We start from the raw sequence: 22,858 nt of genomic DNA on the forward strand, positions 1-22,858 counted from the left end.
CTTCCAACTGCTTTAGATATATGTTTTTCCAATGCCATCTTCTAAAAATACATCCCTGTTCTTCTTTCCCAAGCTGCAAGGGAGGTGGATGGGATAGAGGAGGCATAAAGCCTGTTTCTAAAGGCTTCTTAAGGCTCTTTTGAAGAGCATCATGAAGAATCAAAGTCTAAAGCAAACATCACAGTGCAAACCAGCCAAGGCGGTAAAATCAGATCAACAAACTCAAACCCAAAAGCTGTTGGAGCAGCACAAGGGTCTGGGCAAAGCTTAAGTGTCACTACCCAAGCAAGTCATGGGTACTTGCAGTGCCCGCCCTTACTGGAAGGTCTACCATGGCATGCTCACCTATGGACCTCCAAAAACATACATAATGGTAATGGTGACAGTCTAGAAAAGCAAGGACCAGGAACTAGAAACACCTCTGCTGCCTGTGCACCTCATTTTCATCATCATGGTCATAGCTCAGCAGCTAAACATAAGCACGATGTGTCAGTGACAGGGCAGAGCCATGGCTCGCCAAAGCCGCCCAGAAAGGGATGGACTCCCTGCACCACATCTAAATATGCTCCATGTATTCTGGCAGATGAAGATGTGGATTATCACAGCACATCAGGGAGCCTGGCAGCCTCTGAGGGAAAGGACCAGACCATTCTGAACAGCCCCTTAACTCAGAAATCCATCTACTGAGTCTGCAAATGTGAGCTGGGGGCCTTCGCACAAGGGGGATCTGCACAAAGCCTCCAGCACTGGTTCAGACACTGAGTTTTCTCCAGTGCTTCAGGGGTTCTAATTCCATCCAGAGATTTATATCACTGTAGTACAGTGAACTCTGCATTCATAACCCAAAGTCCCACCCCAGCAAGGGCATCTGTTGCAAAAGCACCCATCAGTGCTACCTGCATCCCAGGCACATGGAGAAGCTCAAGAATCGGACCTGCCACCTTCAGGCTTAGATTTAACAAACCCCTACTAAGCACAAAGCTGAATGAGATCATATCTGGTCCAGGGCCAGAAAGTAATGGTGTGGTAATGGTTTTATTGGCTTTTTGAGAAGGAGGTGTTTGATTTCAGAGAGAGAAAGGAAAGTCAACAGTAACGTTCACTCCTGCTAATCTCATTTCCAGAAGCATGGTGAGTGAGAAGGCGCCTGGGAACAAAGCTGTGCTTGATTGCTCTCTGCTTATCCAGAATTACATTTTGAGAGCAGCCCTGATGAAAAAGACCTGGGGGTGCTGTTGATGAGAAACTCACCATGACCCTGCTGAAAGAGGGGAGATTTAGGTCAGATGTAAGGCAGAAGCTCTTCCCTGTGAGGGTGCTGAGGCGCTGGCACAGGGTGCCCAGAGAAGCTGTGGCTGCCCCATCCCTGGCAGTGTTCAAGGCCAGGTTGGACACAGGGGCTTGGAGCAAGCTGCTCTAGTGGAAGGGGTCCCTGCCTGTGGCAGGGGTTGGAACTGGATGAGCTTTGAGGTCCCTTCCAACCTAAACCACTCCATAATTCTACATTAGGAGCCCAAGATGCGTCTGAAAACAGCTGATGGCAAGAACCAGCAAATGGCTTCTGCAGCATCAGGTTTGCGGGAAGAGATATTCCAGTGTTTCCAGCAAGTTGTACTGAGCACACGGGCTGCCATCCAGCCAACAAGCGCTTCAGAACTAACAGAAGAGATATGCAGGAAGGGGAAGATCTAAAGAAATAAAAATAGCTCAATTTTGGTAAAAAAAAGGGGCTATAGTTAAGATGCACAGGTTTCAGACACGCAAATTTAAGACAGTCTTGAGGCAGCTTCCAAGTGTCAATTAATTTAACTTATTTACCTTAAGTATGATGAAATCAAGTGCAGAAGGGTGAATCTGGCCTGGGTGAAGGCCTTTAAAGGAGGAAACTACAGCAGGAGTTAGTGTGAGGATGATCTCCCCCACTGTGCACAAACCAGTTACTTTAAGAACCAAATTACCACCATGTCTGGCGTTAACAGCGCTTTATTTCAACGTCTACAACACAAAGAGAGGGCTTGCATTTTGACCTCGGAACCATGCGAAGCACCTACACACCGAGAACAAGATACGGAACGAGTGTCTCTCTCCTGCTACATGTGGAACATTTAGGCAGGAAGACTCAGTTTTCCTGTGCGTTCTGCTCTATCCTTCCACAGATCAATCAGCTGCGAGGGGTGGCAGTAAACCTTCATTCCAAACCACTGAACAGTGTTCCACGCTGCCCTGCTCAAATATGCTTCTGTAAACTTCATCAGGGACACAGTCCTGCTCTCGGTTTACAAGGACCAAGTCCCAGATATCTCCAGGTACAGGAACAGGCTTTCATCAGAGGTACTGAATGAATGGAGAGCATATTTTGGCTCAAAGGATGAACATCTCCTCCTTACAGAGGCCTGGAAAAGGCCTTTATAATGTCCCAGACAGAGGGATGTAGAGACCACCCTGGGCTCAGAGAATTGTCACGTGCACAGAGGACAACCAGACATTCTAACTATTAAAAACCAGTGGTATAGAAAAATAAAAGGCATAAAATACCGAACCAAAAAGGTTCCAAATAAGGCATCATCAGGTCCCGACTGGATGTGCTCCTGTTACGTACATCACCCATATGTTAGTATGTGCTAACATACTAACGTGATGTTAGTGCATCGCATTCTAAGCCAGGGTGGTTAGGAACGATGCATTAGGATTGTATTCCTGACCTCAGTCACTGAAGCACTACGAGCAACCAGAAGGGTTCAAGTTCTCTTTAAATGCAAGGGAATAAAATCACACAAATCACAAACAAAATAAGGAGTATTCTTTTTGGTTAAGTATTCCTTAGAAAATCAAATAAAAACGTTAAAGCAATTTGTCGAAACGATTCTTTAAAAAAAGGACAACATCTCCTATAAAGTAAAAATATAGATATAGAAATAGAATAGATTTTCTGTTGTTGGTCTTTAAAAAACACGAGAAGACATTCAGCATCACGTCAGCGGATTCCGACCCACTTCCCATCATCCGTCCTCTGCAACAACCGCTGCTCATTTAAGGCAAGACGTCAGGTTGGCACCGTTACAGCAGGGGAATCAAAGTGGCTGGAGGTGGAGCAGAGGGCCCTCAGCGAGGCTGCTTCTCCCGCACGCTGACCGAGCCGTCCTCCATGCCGAAGTACACCACCTCTGCCATGTCGATGAAGAGCCCCGTCTCCACCACACCTGGGAAATGAGGGTTCACACACTGGTTAATGCCAGAGACACCCCAGAGCATGGATTCCTCTGCTCTCACCAGAGAAGCCTTTTCCATTAGGCCATCCCCAGAAGAATCACAAGACCTCAGAGCAGCTTCCAATATCTTAAGGAGGCCTACAGGGATGCTGGAGAGGGATGCTTCATCAGGGACTCTGGTGATAGGACAAGGGGTGATGGATTTAAACTTGAATAGAGGAGATTTAGGTTGGCTGTAAGGAAGAAGTTCTTTACTGTAAGGTTGGTGAGGCACTGGAATGGGCTGCCCAGGGAAGCTGTGAATACTCCACCCCTGGCAGTGTTCAAGTCCAGGTTGGACAGAGCCTTGAGTGACATGGCTTAGTCTGAGGTGTCCCTGCCCATGGCCAGGGCTTGGAACTGGATGAGCTTTAAGGTCCCTTCCAACACAAAACCAGTCTGGGATTCCATTATTTTCAGCCACCTGATGACCCATACCAGCAAGAGGAAGCTACAGGCAGCCACAGACTTACCTGCTTTTCCTTTAAACACATGTAAAATCCTAACCTCTTGGAGAACACCTGGATCACACTTATTCAAACGTCAGGACTCAGCAGATCTAATGTTACTGCTTCAATTTGCAGCCCATTTGCTAATGTACTTCTGGTTGCATTTAATTATGGGGTGCTCCTAACTTCACAGTGATCACTGAGCCACAGCCAAGAAGGTGGGAAGAAATGAAGGACAAGGGTTAGGTGGCCAAAGCCCTGCTATCACCACTGTGTTCAGGCTGTAACAGTTCTGCTCCTCCACTTCTGGGTAGGGAAGATGCTCTTCTCCCCTTAGCAGGTCCATATCTGAGCATCATATCTTAGCAGGTCCATATCTCCATACCAGTGTGGTGGAACAGGTCCCATCATTTACCTTTCATCTCTCAACCAAAAGAGATGAAAGGAAAAAGTCCTTATAACACAGTATATTGCTGCTTTGTGGGGATGTTGAGGTTTGTGCAACAGGATCCCAACCTGTTCCAGCTTGCCCTGACAACACACAGCCAGTGAAGGCAGTTGTGTTATGGCTTTCAGGGCAAACAGGTACCTGGGATAAACTCAAAGATAAAAGATATAAGAATATGTATTCAAAAGCTGAGCAGACTTGGCCAAGATACCCAGGTGGCTGAGCCAGTCTATCTGATGCTCCACTGAGGTTCAGAGAGTTCCAGAGACTTGGATTACCCAGAAGCAGCTCTGGCCTGGGCAGCAGGAGTCCTTGCAGAGAGGCTGTTTCGCTTGCAAGCAGTGCCATCAGCCACTGCTTCTCTCGTGCACAGCAATAGGTAGGATACATTGCACCCTTACAGCACAGAAGTACAGAATGTCAATGGGATGCAAAGCTATAAGCAGGTCACAGAAAATACTATAACTCGGTGTGAACCCTCCCTCCAGCACTCACCAGTGTGTACATTAAAAGTCCCTCTCTAAATGGGCACAAGGAGAGCAAGGAAGAGCACGGGACTGGTGTGCCTAATGGGGAACAGTGTCCTAAGGCACCCAGCATCACCCCAGGTTTTCACCACCACATGGAAATGCCACATGGGTACTGTTGTACTAATTCAGCTTGATTTCTCCAAGTAGAAGCAGATGTAGGGACCAGTAAGAGGGCAGTAAATACACACACACATGTAATTCCTCATATCCAGGGTAGGGTTCTCATGGTCAGGGTTATCCAGCATGGACCAAGCCTTAGCCAGCTTTTGGTTTTGTCTTTGGGATCACAGACATTACCTGGTATCATTTTTATGGCAGTGTTCACTTCACCCCATTCATGAACCTTGTCAAACTTCCAGTCCAGGATGAAATTCCCGTTGTCTGTCACCACTGGGCCCTGGGAAGCAAACCCACATGTCACACCATGAGCCACTGAGCCCAGCCAGGGACTGTCACAGCCCTCAAGGAGACCACCATCACCACCACAACCATTTAGAGTCATCAGTGAAGTAAATCAGGGCAGTTCACAATAAGCCTGTAAATAAAACCATCACCCAAGGCAACTGCTTGTTCCTTATTCTCCTTTATATAGATAATCACGCAGAAGCTCGAAACGATGGAATTTCATCACTGCAATAAGGAATCCTTTTCCCAAGAGTAAAGGTAGATCGATGTCCTAAAAAGGCTGTCACAGGCAATTGAACCCAAAGTAAGACCCCCTCTGCCCCAGTGGTAACAGCATGATGCCATGGGGAAGTTTTGAAGAACTTCTGGATTTCAGTGTTCCAGATGTGCCCAGCACTCTCTCAAGCCAAACAGAAGGGGACATTGGGTCTTTTCAACAGACTGGGGCTGAGGACTAGGCGTTTCAGCAGTGCTGAGCAGGATGTGCAACCAAGAGGGACCAGCATCCTCCAAGGACACAGCAACACTTATGTGCATTCCCCAAGCAAGGCTGGTCTCACCTTTGCAGAGAATGAACTTGAGTTTGCTCTTCTCAGGCATCTAAATGCAATCCCTAGAGCCTCTCAGGATTAGGAGCATTTAAAACAAGCCTTCAGGTGATATCCCCGGCCTTACTGCAGACAGCTCTGTTTCCCCTGCCACTCAATGTGGCTGGTGAAACCCTGCTGCTCAAGTGATGGGGCAGTGACAGCAGAGACAAAGCACCTTCAGTTTTAATTTAATCTGGTTCTATGTGGATGGAGCATGAGTTGCCCCCTAACTCAAGACCCTCTTTGGCAGCACAGACTGCCCTCCAGCCCCCAACATCCCCCAGAGCAGTGGGTCAGAGCCGGACTGTCAATCCCTCCTCTCCCTGCTCAGGGATGCTTGCTTCAGTAGACATAAGCCAGAGAGGCTTTCGATGAGCAGCCTGAACACCTGAACATACACTTCATTAACCAAAGTATAATTAGGGGAATTACACATGCCACTCGTGGGAGTGAAAGTCCAGATTTAATTAGATGAAAGGCGAGACCTCTGGTCCTCCATTTGCCCATGTTCAGATGGCTCCTCTGGGGAAGCTGGGCTGATGAGGGACACTTACTGCTTTGCTAACAGCCATCCGCAGCTCCACAGCACCGCCGAAGTTTTTGGTCAGGGCTCTGGTGACAGGGACGTAAGCCATGGGGATGACTTCGATGGGAATTCCCTTCTTCCATTGCTCCCCAAGGCTTTCTGACTTTTTCCTGAGGACATGGTTTGAGGTGGGATCAGACTCAGGCATTACATTGCTAACACCATTATCGCATCGCCTCTCGCAGACCCCTCAGGCATAACACCCTGAGGGCACAGCAATCAGTTCACACTGATTAATGTGTAGGAAGAACCAGTTCAATGGATGATTTATTCACTCATAAACCCTGTTTTGACATGTTTCAGACAAGCAGGACACACTGTTTTTATTACAGCTCTGCAGCAGTATGTACAGAAAGGGAAATCTATTCTGTGCTGACAGTCACTGAGCTCAAACAGCAGAGCAGCCACTTCCCCACATTTCCTAAGCAGGCCTGCTGAGCTGAAAATTAAGAAAAGCTAAACTGAATTGCTAAAACACTGGGAATCAGGCTCATTTCCACCTATTCCTGCTCCCTTGACCCACTGGAAGGAAAACAGTGGCCTAACACAGGACTATCTGAATCCTCCTCTAGGACAGAGGTGTAATGAATAGTAATATTCTCACCTGTAATCAGCAATAACAATGAAGCACTTTGCATATCCTGCAACTATCTTCTCCTGTGTCAAGCAGCCACTGCAAGGGGGAGAAAACAGAAATAAAACAGTCAGAAAACATCAGATTGCTCCTCAATGTGCTCAATGGCTTTGAAATCCAGTCCCCTCTATCATGTTCTTGTTCATTTTGGTGCTGCCACTGCCCCACACCAGTGCCCCTTCCCCTGCCACTTCACTTTATCCCCCTTGTCCCTCACACACACTTGGTCAGGAGCCATATCCCATTGCAGGTGCATGCACAGCATCCCCTCAGCCTCTCCAGCCCACGCCAGACCATTGGCAGCCAGAAAGGGATGCTCAGAGGCCACCCGCCACCAGCACCATGCACAGGACAGCAAGGCTCACCCGCCACCTTTGATAAGGTTGAGGTCAGAGTCCACTTCATCTGCTCCATCGATGGCAACATCGAGCTGTAGGGAGAGGAGGAACTTGGTGTGGAAACCCCTCTCGTGCAGCTCTGAGGCACTGCTCTTTGTGCAGCTCAGGATCCAAGCAGCAGACGGAAATGACACTAGAGCTGGGACCACCTTGATGCCAGCCTGACTATAGAGCAGCATCCCAAGGGTACCAGTCCCCACTAAACCACAGGCATGTGAGAGCAGGGGAAAGAAAACCCAAAACCTAATTGCTGGCCTGCAAGGACATCACTTTAGCTTCTAGTGTCACTTGAGGACCAGCATGCAGGCAGGGAGCTCACGGGGGAAATATTGGTGACAGTTCAGCAACACAACATCCCTGTCTCAACCTGGAAGAGATTCCGCCTGCAGGGAACCCAGCTCAGCAGCCTATTCACTACCTAAAGCATCAAGCAGTAAGACACAGGCTGGGGAAGAACATAAACTAACCCACGTTCTGCAGTATGGCTGCCTAAACTCATATGGTCAGGGGAGCACAAAGGAGCCTGGTGCTTTATGAAGGACCAGGTTAGAGGAAGGTCGGGTGAGGTCTCACCTCTGTGGTCCTTACCTCTGGATGTCGGTCCAAGTCGCTTAGGGTTAAGCCGTTCTGCAGGATCAGCTGACGGGCCTGTGCACCAAGAAGACAGCAAACACCATTTGCTGGTGGCAAACACCATTTACTGGTGGCAAACACCATTTACCAGTGGCAGGAAAGGAAAACAGTCTCATGGTGTCAATCCTTCAGCTGCAGCAAGGATGGATTCTCCTTAGAAGAGTTCCACTGCTCCACCCTGAATCTGGAGAGGCTGCAGCCAGCAATGGGGATGCATGGCAAGGAGAAAATGATGCTCCCACACCAGATTAATCAAAGGAAAACCCTGCTGCTGATTTGAACTAAAGGGCTCAGATGCTGCAACAGGACTTGTGGGTTCGGGTCTCTCTGTACAAAATAGCAAGAGGTCCCATCAGCTTGGTGGGAATGGCTTGTATCTAAGCATTAGAGCACATATGGGGGTTTTGAGTCTTGTATTGTCTCAGCTTGGGCATCATTCTCCTTCATACACATCCAGCCCTCTGATTCCCTTCAGCTGAAAAATGGGAGCAAGAAGAAGTATTTACACCACAGTGATGCGGAGCTAACAATGAAGATACTTTTCATATTGGAAACAAACAAGCAAACAAACAAGGTTATAAAGAAATGTCCAACCCGTGGAAGAGTGGGAAGCTTCTGAAACAGGTACTTGGCAGCTCCAGCCTCCTTTACTGAAGTTGTGGCCGTGTATTTCCCTCTAGTGGCAATACAACACAGAGCACCCACAGTGACCTTCCACTCAATCCATCAGTTTAAACAGAGACTCGTGGAATTGTTTAGGTTGGGAAAGACCTTTAAGATCATCAAATCCAACCACTAATGTAGCACAAACAAGTTGACCATTAAACCACATCCCCGTGTGTCACATCTACATGTTTTTTAAATACCTCCAGGGCTGGAAAACTCCAACATTGCCCTGGGAACTTGTTCCAATACTCGACCACCCTTTGGGGAAGGAATTGTTCCTAATATCTAATCTAAACCTGCCCTGGTGCAGCTTGAGGCCGGTTCCTCTTGTCCCATCCCTTGTTCCTTGGGAGCAGAGCCCAGCCCCTCCTGGCTCCATCCTCCTGTCAGGCAGTTGGAGGGAGCCATCAGGTCTTCCCTGAGCCTTCTCCAGACTGAGCCCCCCAGGTCCCTCAGCCCTTCCCCATCACACTTGTGCTCCAGGCTCTGCACCAGCTCCGTGCCCTTCTCTGGCCCTGCTCCAGCCCCTCAATGTCTCTCTTGTAGTGAGGGGCCCAGAGCTGAACACAGGATTCAAGGTGCTGCCTCACCAGTGCCCAGTGCAGGGGGACAGTCACTGCCCTAGTCCTGCTGCCGCACTGGTGCTGATACATGGCAGGATGCTGTTGTCATCTTGGCTGCCTGGGCACAAGCTGCTCATGTTCAGCTCTGTCCATCAGCACCCCCGTGTCCTTTTCCACTGATCAGCTTTCCAGCCACTCTTCCCCAAGTCTGGAGCACTGCATGGGGTTGTTGTGCCCCAAGTGCAGAACCCAGCGTTGAGCCTTGTTGAACCTCATACAATTGGTCTTGACCCATCAATCCAGCCTGTCCAGATCCCTCTGCAGAGCCTCCCTACACTGAGACAGATCAACACTCCCCCCCTGCTTGGTGTCTGCAAACTGACTGAGGGTACACTTATCCCCCTCCAAGAGGAGTTCCAGCTTACAGAACCTTGAATTGGTTGTCTGCATTACAAATCATCACCTAAATGAGACTCCCTGCTTGTATGGACTCTGCCCAAGTCTGAACTCCACACCATGCTGTAGCTTGACCAAGAAACCCCAGTGCAATAGCCTGGGATCAACCAATTCCCCTGTATTTTACCCACTAACACAGTGCATTCAGTTGCATGTACTGGCATCCCAGAAACATTAAGACAAGTTAGCAAGTGGTACTGCTGGCAATGAGCTATGATCTGAATCGCTTACGGTGGCATTTCATAGCATGCAGTGTTAACACCCATGGGCTGCAGACTCTTGACTGTGCCCTAGGTTTGCCCTGAGTACTCACAATATAACAAGAATAAAACCCAGTGGGTTTCCATTCATCACAAGGCGTCCATGAAGAGGAACGTCAGGAACTGAAAGCATTGAAAAATCACTGCGCTGCACATGCAGGCCCCATCCTGAACAGGCTTGGAGTCAGCAATGTGGGAACAAGGTGGCTTTCTTCAGGCTCTCTGCTTGGCAGGCAATGGAGCAGAGCAGCAGGAACCAAAGCAGAGCTGCCACAGCAGGGGAAAGGTGATAACTGCCCAGCACTTGCCAAGAACGGTCTCACCCCGTGCTCTCGGCACACATCCAGGTGAAAAGGAGAAACACAGAAGCCAAGGGTCAGATACTTACCCTGGCTCTAGCTTTACTGGTGGTGATGGAATAACCCAACCTGACAACAAGGAAGGGAGGAGAATAAAAACTCACTGAAACCAAATCTTCCTTGCCACCGACCTCACGCAGCCATTTACACCTGTACATAGCAAAAATAGGATGCTGGTTTGCTGACCTGGGAGTGCTTCAATCGGGATTGGTTTGGGTCTAAGAGATGGCAAAAGATAGGAGGCAGCCCTGTGTCTGGGGGATATTGGGTCCTACAAGTGTATGATCTACCTTTTCCCCTTTACAGCGACCTTTTGGTTTTAGAGTAGCATTACACAAGCTATGTCAGCATTTCAGGGCAGGACAGGCTCCAGCCCACAATCACTGCAAGAGCTTTATCAGTATTTTCTGCAAGACCTAGTAACTGACCTCAGAGCCCCAGGTTCCAACGGGACACGTTACGTCAAGACGGGGATCACCTTAGACATGTCAAAGACAGACTCTCACCACAGTCTACAGATGCGACAGAAGGACTGATAAAGGTTAAAAAAAGGAAAAAGGAAAGTAGTTTTTACTGGTTTTGTCTTTTGCAGCAGTTTGCATTGTACCCCAGTTGGCCACTGGTTGTTTGCAACAGCCAGGAAAAGAGCAACTCCCATCAGCCCATACTCTCACTTAAAGAACATCTGCAGGGTAAGAGGATTTTAACTGTTCATATAATCACAGACTCATTTAGGTTGGAAAAGAGCTTTAAGATCATTGAGTCCAACCGTTACCTCAGCACTGCCAAGGCCACCACTAACCCATGGCACTAAGAGCCACTTTTACACATCTTCTACATACCCCCAGGGATGGGGACCCCACAACTGCCCTGGGCAGCCTGTTCCAATGCTTGACAGCCCTTTCAGTGAAGCCATTTTTCATACTATCCAATCTAAACCTCCCCTGGCCCTTCTTGTTGATGGGCATCACACTTGCTAATGTTCAGCCAACTGGGACCTTCCCATTGAGCCAGGACTGCTGGTAAATGATGGGAATTGGCTCAGTAAGCACTTCCACCAGTTCCCGCAGCACCCTTGGGTGGATCCCATCCAGCCCCACAGACATGTGTGTCCAAGGTCACTGATCATTTCCCCTTGGATTATAGGGCTTCATTCTGCTCCCCATCCTTGTCTTCCAGCTCAGGGGGCTGGGTACCCCAAGAATAATTGGTCTTGCTATTCAAGACTAAGGCAAAGAAGGCATTAAGTACTTCAGCCTTTTCCTCATCCTTTGTCACTGTTTTCCCTACCATATCCCATAAAGGATGGAGATTATCCTTAGCCCTCCCTGCATTGCTAATTTATAGATACATTATTTATTGTCTTTTATGGCAGCAGCCATAGTAGTTGGGCTTTAGCTCTTCTAGTTTCTCCCTACATAACCTCACAGCACCCTTGCAGTCCTCCTAAGGTTCCTGCTCCTTCTTCCAGAGGTCATAAACTCTCCTTTTCTTGCTGAGTTCCAGCCAAAGCTCCCTGTTCCGCCAAGCTGGTCTTCTTCCCTGATGGATCATCTTTTGGCATATGGGGATGGCTGCTCCTGTGTCCTCTCAGATTTCCCTCTTGAAGAACGTCCAGCCTTCTGGACTCCTCTGGCTTTCAGGACTGCCAAGGGACTCTGTCACCCAGGCTCCTAAACAGGCTAAAATCAGCCCTCCTGAAGTCCTGGTTCTGCTGACTCTGCTCCTTGCTTCTCCAGGAGTTATAAACTCTTACCACGTTGTTATCGCTATGCCCAAGACTCTCACCATGGCCATGCCTTGCTGGCCTTCCTCCTGATTCGTACCAATAAACACTCAAACCTATCATCAGCATCATTAAGCTCCAGACAGTCAAAGCACTCCCTAACATACAGAGCTAACCCACCTCTCCTTCCATGCCTGTACCTTCTGAGGAGTTTATAGCCATCCACTGCAGCACTTCAGTTGTGCCAGTCATCCCACCATGTTTCCATTATGGCAGCTCTGTCATAGCTTTCCCACTGTGCAATGGCTTCCAGCTCCTTCTGTTTGTTGCCCATGCTGTGTACATAAATACAGATACACTTCAGCTGGGCTGTTGATTCCATCCCTTTTTTTTGGGCTAAAAGACCCAATTCCCACAGGGGCTTCTGTGGTTTCTAACACATCAATAACCCTGGTGAACTTGCTGCTGCATGGATTTCCATCCCCTACCTCCACTAAGACTGAAGGACCTCACTAGCACACTATCCCTCAAACACTGGTGTGCTGCCCCCAGGCTGATCTCTGGTGAGTCTGGTTTGATTCCATTGTCCCTTCAGATGTAGTTTAAAGCTCTTTCAAAGAGCCCTGGTTACTCCTGCACAAAGATCCGCTTCCCCCTTTGAGTGTGGTGTACCCCATCTGTCACCAGCAGGCCTGGTGCTGAGTAAGCCAACCCATGATCATGGTGACACCAGGCTTGGAGCCAGGCCTTGATCTGCTGGCTCTTCCTGCTTCTTCCCTCATCATTCCCTGCCACTGGAAGGGTGGAGGAGAACAATCAGATTTTAGGGTAACTCAGGTTGGTCTCTCCCCAACCTCCACGTCAAAGCAGGGTCAGCTACCAGGTTGCTCAAGGCTTTACCCACTCGGGTCCTGAACACCTCGAAGGATGGACTCTGCCCAGCCTGCCCCACTGCCTGATTGTCCTTGAGGTGAAGAAGCTGGGACAGAAGTACAACCCCAAGCTCCACACCAGGACCATGAGGACACATGCCCAATTCTTAGAGTGGGGCATTGCCACCCAGCCTCAAAAACCCCATGGATGGTCCCCACCATGTCACCTCTCCCTCTCCAATGGAACCAAGGTTAACATCTTGCTCCTGTGCAATGTGTTCCCACCTCAGGGAATAGAGGCAGAGAAACCAAAGCCAGTTGCCTGGAGGCATGGAAGCAGCTCAGAAGCTTCCTCAGCAGCTCTGCACTTCACCATGTTCTCCCTGCAAACCTCTCAAGAGTTGGCATGGCATGAAGCAATTCCTGCAAAAGCTGTGCAGCAAAGGAAAGATGAAGCTTATTTCTCTTCTGCAACTGCTTATAAAAGCCAGTTGATGCATTTCAAACCCTCCTGAAAAACACAAGCTTGCTATTATTGCTTGCAGAATGCTTTCTGCAGTTTTCAGGACTTCGTACAGAATCAAAGCAGACTTAAGTGTCTCCAATGTGTTCTGCATTATGAGTCTGGTTCACCACTAAACAGCACTCTTCCACAAGCGGGATGCAGAGCAAGCCACGTACCAACACTGACATGACCAGCGTTACCACACTGGTTTGAAACACACCTCAAAGCATTACAGCATCCCTGCGGCTCAGGTCAGGGAAACACAGCACCAGCACCATCACCATCCCCATCCCATCTATCTGCAGGCTGCATCACAACTGCTTTCACTGGTGCTTTCAGTTAATCACACCACCATGAGCCAGCCCAGACAGCGGTGTGGTTCCCTCCCACAGCCAAAGGGAAGATCCCCTGTGTGAGTCCGTGCAAAGGAGGAAAGCTCTTACCTGGAAAGACGTCGGGATGCAGACAATTGTCAGGTTCTCCTCTTTAACCCGCTCGGCTGCAGCAAAGAAAAGAAGTCTCAGTTTGTTGCAGAAGGTAAAACAACACCAACTATCACTTTAAGAAATCTCAGTTCCGAGCAGCCCCTTTGAATGAATCACTGCAATTACTTGCTTGGCTTGCAAATAACTCAGGCTCCAAACACAAACAGGTGCCACCCTGCTTAGGCTGAGGCTCTGTTTCTAGGGTCAGAAGGGTTTAAACACCCACCCTGGCTCAGCCCAAGGCATCACGAGCCATTAACCTTTGTGTCTCCAGCAGCAGAGGAGCCCTGTCAGCAAATGTCACCTGGGAAATAAGCCCCATTCCCCCCTCTCACTCCATTAGACAGGTTTTAGCTACACTCCTTGTAAACAGCAGCTGTCTGAAAGGTTTTCTGGCTTGTTGCCTTGGGGAACAACACATTCATTTATTACAGAACATTTAAATATATGGCAGGGAAAGGACTAATAAAATACAGTATTCCGTTAAATGGAAGGAAGTATTTCCTCCCCCAGGTTAACCTCAAATGACTAAAATCTATTACTAAGATATCATTATGGACAAAATGTTATTTTAGTAATTACAATACTTGGGCACAAGCCAGCAGCCCAGGCGTCAGAGGCAGCTCTCACACCACAGCAAGCACACGGGCTGCATGCTCCATGTAACGCTGCTGTGGAAGGGCTGAAGACACGATACGTGAGGCTGTGTGCTGTTACGAACCCCATCCCAGTGCTAATGCATCCAGTTGACATGGCAAGTCAGAATTTGCAGCCTGGAACAGGCACTCCACTTTAAATACTGCACCCATTCATTCAGAGATCGATTCTATGTAGTTGGGAGTGGTGGCAATACTGAACCCAACCCAGAAAGCTGAACCGCAGCTCCCAGACAACTGTACTACAGACACAGTGAGGAGTGAGGTGGATGCCAGGGGCAGGCACAGCACCATCCCTTCTGCTTCCCTGCAAAGCAAAGCTCTGTGCTATGCTCAGACCTCAGCACCACCTGCCCTCTGTGGGTGACACTGCCCAAGGGAGCTGGAGGTGACAAGGGGACTTCCCAACCACACAAAGCCACCCATGTGGGACACATCGAGCTCTGCTTCCAACGAGAATCCCCCTCTGAATCCAAGCAGGACCCTCAGGAACAACAGACCTGATCCTGCGCTCCCAACCCACCACGGCATCCACTGCTGCTCTGGTTTGCATCCAAGCAAAGCAGGACAAGGTACAGCACCTCCACCGGCAGATCTGCCCTAGGGCTGAGAATGCCCTGTGAAGGGAACCTGAAGCCTCTGTAATGAGGCATGGGGATAATTGCCCTCATACTGCCTTTGCAGAAATGCATTAGCTTCTCTTGAATATGTTGCTGAAATGTTCTGAATCACACCTGGAACAAACCTGCACCTGGGGCAAGCAGGTAAAGCTAGCTACGAGGTATGAAAAATGCAGTGGGATTTCACATTCCTTTCTGTTACACCTCCTCAGTACCCTCAATGTGAATAACGTGGATGCGAGCAACCAGCGTGAGCTGCATACAAATGGGTTAACGGAAGCAGCGCAGCTGCATGGCCCAAAGCCACAAAGCAAGTCAGGACTGGGGTAGAGCTGGAATGAAATGCAGGAGTTCAGCTCCAGTTTGTGGTGGGTGCCAGAAAAGCGCTTTGCCTGGCTCTATAGGAGAACAAGTGGTAAATCATTACCTCCTCGGGACTCTCTGTGCAATATATTTGGAGAACAAGACCCAGTTTTAGCCTTCAGCTTCGAGGAGGAGACAGCAGTTGGTGAACAGAGCTGACACATCAGCTCTCAGTCAGCATCCAGATGATTTAGCATGGTTTTGATGTAGCTGGGGCAGCGGGGCAAGGGGAGGGATAGGAAGAGGAGCATCCTACCTAATCGATGCACCGCGTGGACTATCGTAGAACCACTTCCAATCCCAAGAACTTGATTGTTCTGCAAACCAAAGAGAGACAGAGGAGAGCTGTTACTGGGGGCTCAGCACAAGGGCTTCCCACTTTTCCTGGCGGATTCGACATTATAAACACATGCAGTGGAACCTTGCCCAGAGATGCACACTGACACATATCATCTTAGCACGCTGCAGGCAAGGAAGGGAACACACTGTGCCAGAGAGGGCACAACCCTGTCTGTTGCTAAGGCACTTTAAGCTACTCACCCCCTTATTGAAGGGCACTTATTAAATACCACCCTGGTCTGAATCTCAGGGTGTTCAATGCACACTCACTGCTGGTTGCTGGCACTCCATGCATCCTCTCCTGGGAGTTTCAGACAATACCACAGAGGAAGAAGCTGAAAGAACCTCAAGATAACATCTCCCAAGGAAGCCACACAGTAAAAGCATGGGTTTGCAGCCAACTGTATTGTTAGTAAACAGTACACATGCACCAGCAGCTACTCCTAGGGAATAAAAACTGCCTATAGGAGAGTCCAGCTGCACACTTGAAAGATGGGTGAGCCTGGCAGTGTATAATGAAGAGGATCCTCTTTTAACCACAGCTCAGCCCTGGCCTTTCCCTGCTTATGGTGTGGTTAATGAAGGGTCACTAATATCTCACCCGTAACACAGACATGCCTCTAAAAGGGGCTGCAGGCTGATGGTGGATGGGTTCAACTGTGTTACCTCTCAAGAGGATGCCCTGCCATGTAGATCTGTTTACTATCAACTCAGTCTCACTGAGAGCTAACCGCAGCCTCTCGTGCACTTCCCGTTTCCAATGTACTTCCCCTTCTTTGGATGGGATCCAAAGCTTAAATTGAATTAAGGAGGCCCAATATCACTACAGAGACTCCAGATGAGAAAGACCTGAAGCCAGCCAGAGATGCAGGCACAGAGCTGGTGTGCGTTATCTCTTGGACATTAGATGGGTCTGGAGCTCTTTCTCCACGTGCAGCAGATCCAGAGTTCAGCAGCTATGGAAAAAACCACACCTGCAGCATTTCAACCAGCTCAACTCTTACACAAGCACAGAAGCTGGCAAGGTGGAGCTCAGGACAGGTCATACTCCCATAGGATTAATGATTTATCTTGCTTCTGCAGGTTGAAAGCTCAAAGAAAACAGAGTTCTCCAAACCCCAGCACACAACCAGGGACTCGGCTCATATCCCAGCCCTCAGTAACCACCGTGACCCTGCAAAAGGCAGGGAAAGCAGGAGACAGCTTTCTGCACGCCTGCAATGGTGACAGCAGAAACCCAATAGGTCCCAAGGTTCCTCAGTTTCACCTGCCCCATGGACGAGCCAAGTGTGGCCAGCCAAGGAAGGGGAAGCAAAGCTGGTGAGAACACTGGTACTACATGTCCTAAGAGACTTGTTTTGATCTGGGAAGAGGCAGTTTCTCCTCTTTACCCTCATTTCTACACGGTGAGACAGCTTCTTGGAGCAGCTGGATGGCCAAAGGGATGGCAAAAGCCTCACTATCAGCAGCTTCACTGTAATGAAGAGGGAAGAGCTCAGAAGGGTCCCAGCCCACCACTGGCAATAAACTTGAAGGTATTTATTCAGTGATCACAGAACCAACCAGGTTGGAAAAGCCCTTTAAGCCCTCTAAGCTCATCCAGTCCAACCAACTAGCACTGACAAGGCCACCACTAACCACGGCACTAAGGCCTCGCCTCCACGCTGTGTGAACAGTCACAGGGACAGTGACTGCAGCCCTGCCCTGGGCAGCCTGTTCCAATGCCTGAGCACCCTTTGGGGAAGGAATTGTTCCTCAGCTCCATCTAAACCTGCCCTGGTGCTGCTTGAGGCCGCTTCCTCTTGTCCCATCCCTTGTTCCTTGGGAGCAGAGCCCAGCCCCTCCCGGCTCCATCCTCCTGTCAGGCAGTTGTGATGAGGGGAGAAGTGTCCTTCCTTAGGCCAGGGCAAGACCTTGGGCTAAGTGGGTTTCGCAAATGAGCAGTTTAAGCCAGTCTGAACTGGTGCTGTCACAGCCCCTGCCTTACTGCAGCTCCCACCTCTCCCTCCTCCATTCCAACCCAGCCAGACCAGGGGCAAAACCAGCCATAAACCATCCACCTTTAAAACAGGGGCAGGACAAACACCGGGGAGAAGCAGAGCACAGGGTCAGTGTGCAAGGGGCAGGTCCAGCTCACAGCACTGAGGAGCAGCGCTCCATGCAAAGAAATGACATTTCAGGTTGTTCTGCTAAAGCCCCAGCAAACAAAGCCAAGGCACTGACCCACAGCATAGCTGAGGACCCATGTATGGACACTGGGAGTGGAGTCAGCAGCAACCACAGCACTTCCTCAGTTAAACAAAGGGTGTAGAGACGCTGCTTAGCATTACAGATATGGACAACGCACATGGAGTGGGTATCAGCAGCACCACAGGGGCTAGTGGGTCCAATGCAAGTTTATGCAAAGAACAGGAGATAAATACAGTGCAAAACCTAAAGTTTCCTCTTATGAACGCTCAGTCCACCCATCTTTTCACTTCTAACAAAGATGCTGACAGGGCCAGGGCCTGCCTTCAGAGCTGATGTGGAAATGCAAAGCCAGCTCTGCCCAAGCAGCTTATGGCTCTAAAGCCCCAAGCCCTGTGCCAGCCCCACTCCTCCGAGCTGTCAGAGCCTCACAGCCCATGACTCCTGAGGTTGGTCATGCAGTGTGCACTCCAGTATTGGGGAGCTCTGTGGGCAAACACACCAACCTGGCTTTAATAAAAACAATTATTGTTATTATATTTAGTAACACAAAGAGAGAAAAGTTCTTTCCTAATCCCCCCCTCCCCAGGTTTACATCTGCCGCAGGCTGCATGAAGTGCAAGCACAGCTAAGGATGGGTGAGAAGGAGAATGCCAAGTGAGGAGCCCCATCCAGTACCCCCGGTGCCATGGATTTACAGCACCTTAACCTTTGTTAAACAGAAGAGATCTGTCCAACACAACCAAACCCTGAAGTCACTGACGTCTCCCACGTCTCTGCCGTGCAAGGAAGGGAATCTGCAGCTTTGCTTTTGGAGATAACACTGCTCCCACCGTTAACAGCCAACAACCACACACAAAACTCTCCCTTAGAAAGAGCAACTGCACCCTGACAGTGCAAACTGGAAGGGAGATGGGTTTTCTCTGACGGCTGAGCCCCCCTAACTCCTTGGTGGTGCCTCCAACCGGCTTCTCCACCACTGCTTCGAGCCAGCCTGCGCACCGAGCACTGCGGTATTACCCCAGACACTGCCTATTTGACTTACTCAGAGGGGCACTGAACTTTAATCAGCTGCAGCATGGCCAGAAACATTGTCCAAGCCTGCTTCACCATACGGCAGCACAAAGGCTAGTATTTCATCAGGAAAAGTCCAAAATGAAGAGTCACCTTCTGTCCCACATCAAACCGGATAACCCACAGTACGGTCCTGCCTTGGCTCCACACCTTGCGACACGAGTGCTTCCTCAGTGTGCAACTTTAGGGCATGCTTTGGGTAAAAAAGAGGGGTTTAATGCAACTACCGGTCCGCTCCCCAGGCTCCCTCACCCCACAGACTGCCTTTGAGCTCACTGGCCTGGCAGGGGTAGATCTCACATACATAGGTGTGCTTTCTGCAGGCAGGTACAGAGTGCGCAGAGGAAGCCCAGGCTGCAATATAAGTGAACATTATGGGATATCAAGGAAGTCACCAGGATGCTAACCTGAAGTGGGAAGCAGGAAGGAAAAGGAAACTTCCCCCCCCCCTCACTGCTATAATCAACCTTCTTGGCACTGACTCTAGGCCAGTTTCATCACCGCTGTTGCAACAGGGTTTGCACAGCAAACACTGCGATAAACCAGTGCGTGACTTTAACCGTTGATCTCCCAAGTGTTCACAATCAGGCTGTGACAAACCTCAAGCAGATCCGGTCCTATCTGAGCTTTGAAGGTTCCATGAAAGCCCCTTGCTGCACTCCCTTTCCTGCAGAGGATAAGACATGACCCCCTGGTAAGGGGCTGTTGCTCTTTGCTTAGGTGCTCAGAAATAGGGTGAAGCACTGGAGCATCCCAGACTTGGGAAAAGGAGATGGACATGGCATTATCCTGAACTCCAACCACAGCCCAGCTTGCAAGAGGGTGCATGGTGAATGCTTGGAGATGCAGGACATTGAGCCATGCACTGGGCGAGCACTGATGGGAAGGGAAAAGCAGTTTTCTCCCTTCTCTCCAGGCTAAAGAACCGCAGTCCAAAGCAAAGGAGGAACAGGCTCGGTGGGACACAACGGTCCCTCCTTGCATCCCAGGACTGTCCATGCTACAGCGGCAGGTTGGGTTGTGCATGCACGCCATGCACCTCAGAGCTGCTCCATCCACTGGAGGGTATCCGTGCAGCCCAAAGTCCAACCATGCACCGGCAAGCTCCATGCACCCCACGGTCACTGCTTGCACTGTGGAGGTCCCTGCATCCCCGAGCCTGTTCCTGCAGCCCAGGTCCATCCATGCACTAAGAGACTCCGTGCTCCCTATGGTCACTCCATGCAGTGGGGGGTCCCTGCACCACAGAGCCTGTTCATGCACTGGGAAGCTCTGTGCACCCCATGTCCGCTGCATGCATTGGAGGAGTGTCAGCATCCCGGGGCAGCTCCAAGCACCCTGGGATCCGTCCTCACGCCGGGAGGCTCCGTGCACCCCGTGGCTGCTCCGTGCTCTGGGGGTCCCTGCACCCCAGGATCCCTTCATGCTTCGGGAGGCTCTGTGCACTCCACGGCCGCTCTGTGCTTTGGGTGTCTCCGCAACCCGGAGCCCGTCCGTGTTCCAGGAATGCTCCATGCACCCCGCAGCTGCTCTGTGCTTTGAGGGTCCCTGCACTCCAGAGCTTGCCCCTGCACTCCGGGAAGCTCCGTGCACTTCGTGTCCCCTCTGTGCTTTGGGGGTTCCTTTACACCGGAGCCGGTCCGTGCTCCGACGGGCTTCATGCACCCGTGTCTGCTCTGTGCTTTGAGGGTCCCTTTACACCGGAGCCCGTCCGTGCTCCGACAGGCTTCATGCACCCCGTGTCCGCTCTGTGCTTTGAGGGTCCCTTTACACCGGAGCCCGTCCGTGCTCCGACAGGCTTCATGCACCCCGTGTCTGCTCTGTGCTTTGAGGGTCCCTTTACACCGGAGCCCGTCCGTGCTCCGACAGGCTTCATGCACCCCGTGTCCGCTCTATGCTTTGAGGGTCCCTGCACTCCAGAGCCTGTCCATGTACCCCGTGGCCACTCTGTCATCTGGGGGTCCCTGCACCCCGAAGCCCATCCGTGCTCCGAGAGGCTCCGAGCACCCCGTGTCCGCTCCGTGCACTGGTCGGTCCATGCACCCCAGAGCCTGTCCCTGCACCCCGGAGCCCCTCCATGCTCCGGGATGCTCCGTGCGCCCCTGGGATCCGCGCCCCCCGTTGCCCCCCATGCCCCGGGATCCGCGCGGTCTCACCTGGACGTGCTTGTCCACGGCCGCGCAGGCAGCCAGCCGCTTGGCCTCCTCTGCCATGGTGCCGCCGAGCCGCCCGCGGGTGAAGCCGCGCCGCCACGGCCCCGCTCGGAGCCTCCCCGGCGGCCGGGCGGCCAGCGCCGTGCTGCGGAGCGGGCCGGGCCGGCCGAGGAGCCGCATGCCGCCACGGCCCGCCCCCGGGGGGGTCCCGCTCGGGCTGCAGGCCTGGGCCGAGCCGGCTCCCTTCCTCCTCCTCCTTCTCCTCCTCCTCCTGGAGGCTGGGACTTGTAGTGCTGCGCGCTGCGAACTACAGCTCCCACAATGCATGACCGGCCCGCCGCAACACCGGGGCGACGTGTGCGGGTGATGCCTGCGAGTACGTGTACACCTACAGCGGGCTGGGCAGGGGTGCAGCGGCTGAGGCTTTGCCGTAACGCTCAGAGGAATGGGAAGTGTCCCTGCGGGAAGTGCTGAGGAAGAGAGAGGGTGCCTGGGAGACCTGCACGGCACAGGGAGAGCTGGGATTCACCTGACCTCTGGGCTTACGGAGGTGTAAGGAAGAGCCTTCCTTGGATGTGTGCTCATGATCAGGGGACTGGAGCACCTCCCGTATGAAGACAGGCTGAGAAAGTTGGGGCTGTTCAGCCTGGAGAAGAGAAGGCTGCGTGGAGACCTCATAGCAGCCTTCCAGTATCTGAAGGGGGCCTATAGGGATGCTGGGGAGGGACTCTTCATTAGGGACTGTAGTGATAGGACAAGGGGAAATGGGTTAAAACTTAAACAGGGGAAGTTTAGATTGGATATAAGGAGGAAATTCTTTACTGTAAGGGTGGTGAGGCACTGGAATGGGTTGCCCAGGGAGGTTGTGAATGCTCCATCCCTGGCAGTGTTCAAGGCCAGGTTGGACGAAGTCTTGAGTGACATGGTTTAGTGTGAGGTGTCCCTGCCCATGGCAGGGGGGTTGGAATTTGACGATCTTAAGGTCCTTTCCAACCCAAACCATTCTATGATTCTATGATCTGGATTGCTAAGGGATTTTTATGTCCATTGGGGATTAAGGAGTGGGGAGCCAAGGACAGCCCTGGCTGGGAAAGAAACAGTGTCACACAAGTAGGAACACTGGTGTGACAAAAAGTGCTGATCCTCCAAGCACCGTGTTATTGACCATCAGTCACTAGTCCTCCCTCCCCACAGGAGGGTCAGGATAAAACCCAGTTGAGGTTTTCTGCCCTGCAGCACACAGAGCTTTCTCCTCCCGCCCCCCATATTTTTTTTCCCCCATGAGGGTGCTGAGGTGCTGGCACAGGGTGCCCAGAGAAGCTGTGGCTGCCCCATCCCTGGCAGTGTTCAAGGCCAGGTTGGACACAGGGGCTTGGAGCAAGCTGCTCCAGTGGAAGGTGTCCCTGCCCATGATAGGTTGGAACTGGATAAGCTTTAAGCTCCCTTCCAATTCCAACCAGTACATGATTCCTTGATTCCTCACACAAGCACACACTCATCCTGGGCTGGCATCTGCTTAAACTGTTTCTGAAAAACATGAGAGGCAGATCATGGCATCAGAATCACAGAATGGTTTGGGTTGGAAAGGACCTTGAGATCATCCACTTCCAACCCCCTGCCATGGACAGGGACACCTCACTTTAGACCCTGTTG

General features: G+C 50.9%; 1 protein-coding gene across 1 annotated transcript; it reads right to left on the reverse strand.

Moving 5' to 3' along the window:
- Nucleotides 1-1,973: 1,973 nt before the first annotated feature.
- On the reverse strand, nucleotides 1,974-21,400 carry RPIA (ribose 5-phosphate isomerase A). The gene is made up of 9 exons (XM_061359753.1): nucleotides 21,209-21,400; nucleotides 15,709-15,769; nucleotides 13,772-13,827; nucleotides 7,877-7,936; nucleotides 7,256-7,320; nucleotides 6,861-6,929; nucleotides 6,225-6,366; nucleotides 4,973-5,072; nucleotides 1,974-3,200 (listed from the first exon to the last, which is right to left on the reverse strand). The coding sequence occupies exons 1-9, from the start codon at nucleotides 21,383-21,385 to the stop codon at nucleotides 3,103-3,105; spliced, it is 828 nt and encodes a 275-aa protein (XP_061215737.1). The 5' UTR covers nucleotides 21,386-21,400; the 3' UTR covers nucleotides 1,974-3,102.
- Between the last annotated feature and the right edge of the window lie 1,458 nt (nucleotides 21,401-22,858).

The sequence above is a fragment of the Neopsephotus bourkii genome, unplaced genomic scaffold (assembly GCF_033783945.1).
Source record: "Neopsephotus bourkii isolate Nb327-2 ecotype Australia unplaced genomic scaffold, CSIRO-AGI_Nbou_v1 NB_994, whole genome shotgun sequence".
Classification (NCBI taxonomy): domain Eukaryota; kingdom Metazoa; phylum Chordata; class Aves; order Psittaciformes; family Psittacidae; genus Neopsephotus; species Neopsephotus bourkii.